Below are 1,705 nucleotides of genomic sequence, written 5' to 3'. Positions count from 1 at the left end.
TGCGATGCGTAAACTACAACAAACGTTAAATTACACAACCATAACTAAATGAGTTTACATAAAACACGTGTCGAACAGACGAGACGGCGGACGTCCGCGTACGATCCGCCGGCTGGAGCACAACATTTCCCTTAAGAAGAGGCCGGTGGAGAACAAATGCTTTGCTTTGCTACGAGGTCACTTGTCGTCCATCTCAACTCAAAAGTGAGCGGACTCAAAAAGAAGAAAAAAAACTCAAAAGTGAGTTGAGCGGTGCGATGGATCCCTTGCCCGCACCCTCAAGCTAATGGCTCGAATCACTTGCAACCCCTGCCATGGCATGGCATCATCCTCCCCCTCCTCACGCACGCAAGCTACCGCCACCACCCTCCATGGCCGGCCGGGCATCGCTATATAAACAAACGTGCTCCCACTTCCCATCCATCCATCCATCGCCATTGCTACTTGCTCTCTCGATCCACCTAGCTAGCTTAACCACGGTTGCAAGAGCTAGCTAGCCAGCCAGCCTCCACCGTCGCCGCCGCTGTCATGGCTTCCAACAACACCAACGCGGCCTCCGAGGTGAGCAACGCCGTCACCGACCTCAATGACCACCTGGCCGCCGCCCTCGGCGGCGACGACGCCGGCGCCGGCAAGACCACCGTCATCACGCTGGCTGGGGAGAACAACGGCGCGGCGATGGACGCGGAGGACCTGGTCGTCGTCGAGGCCGGCGATGAGGAGGAGGGCGAGGACGAGGAGGTGCAGGTGGCCGCCTACACCAACAGCAACTACCAGGCGGTGAACAACTCGGTGCTCGTCGCCGGCAGCTGCGCCGTGAGGGACGCCGGCGTGCACGTCGTCATCGTGGAGCACGTCGACGACATCCGCGACTGCGACGGCGACGAGATCTTCGAGGCGGACGGCGAGGTGGCCAAGTGAGGCGATCTATCGAGCCGTGCGTGCGAGGAGGTGAAGAACTACTGGTGGTGGGGACGACGATGTGTCCTGCTTCTACTACTCAATTTGGTCGGTCTGTCGGTGGCTTCTTCGGGCCGTGTGTGGAGATGCTACGTATATTACCCTGAGTTCGTTTGGAGTTTGTTTATCTAATTTCTACATAAGCGTTTGATCATGCACATGTATGCATATGTTTATGTATTGCATTTATAAATATATATGTATACGTCCTAGTGTCTGCAAACTTATTTGTATGTGTTATGTAAGTTTGTTTCATGTGCGATTCTGAAATATTCACTACTCCTAGCTTTTAATTTCCATGATCCATGTGTAATGTGTAATGTGTTTGAAGCCAATGTGTTTGAGGCTCACTATTTATATAACTTTTTTTAAAGGAAGATTACCCCGTCATATGCATCAAGCAAGCAATGCACACAACCATTTTATTCAATAAGCTAGCAACAAGTATGTGATGTGAATACAAGTTCGCAAGCAAAGTCGAATGAAAAAGAGTAAAACACCACAAGCGACGAAAATAGATCAAGATAACTATAATTATATATTTTTTTTATTATTGAACCGTCATCCAAATCGATTGCACGTATCTCCAGGACCGGCCCTGGTGGGGGGCGAACGGGGCGGCCGCCAAAACCGAAAACAAGTTTTTTTTTTGCCGAAACCAAATAGATCAAGATAACTATAGTTATACATATTTCTTTTCACGAAACCTACTCCAGTAAGGAAATGCGAAACGGAAAACAAAAGG

At 50.1% G+C, this 1,705-nt stretch overlaps 1 protein-coding gene across 1 annotated transcript; it reads left to right on the top strand.

The window, feature by feature from the left end:
• The first annotated feature begins 411 nt into the window (after nucleotides 1-411).
• On the top strand, nucleotides 412-1,187 carry LOC123429146. Its single transcript, XM_045113207.1, has one exon. It carries the CDS (start codon nucleotides 529-531, stop codon nucleotides 919-921), a length of 393 nt encoding a protein of 130 aa, XP_044969142.1. The 5' UTR covers nucleotides 412-528; the 3' UTR covers nucleotides 922-1,187.
• Nucleotides 1,188-1,705: the final 518 nt, after the last annotated feature.

The sequence above is a fragment of the Hordeum vulgare genome, chromosome 2H, assembly GCF_904849725.1.
Source record: "Hordeum vulgare subsp. vulgare chromosome 2H, MorexV3_pseudomolecules_assembly, whole genome shotgun sequence".
NCBI classification, from domain to species: domain Eukaryota; kingdom Viridiplantae; phylum Streptophyta; class Magnoliopsida; order Poales; family Poaceae; genus Hordeum; species Hordeum vulgare.
This window is presented reverse-complemented; position numbering and strand designations above follow the sequence as displayed.

Bases quoted from the DNA above. Each gene is read 5' to 3' on its own strand.
- LOC123429146 (XM_045113207.1), top strand. From the start codon at position 529: ATGGCTTCCAACAACACCAACGCGGCCTCCGAGGTGAGCAACGCCGTC.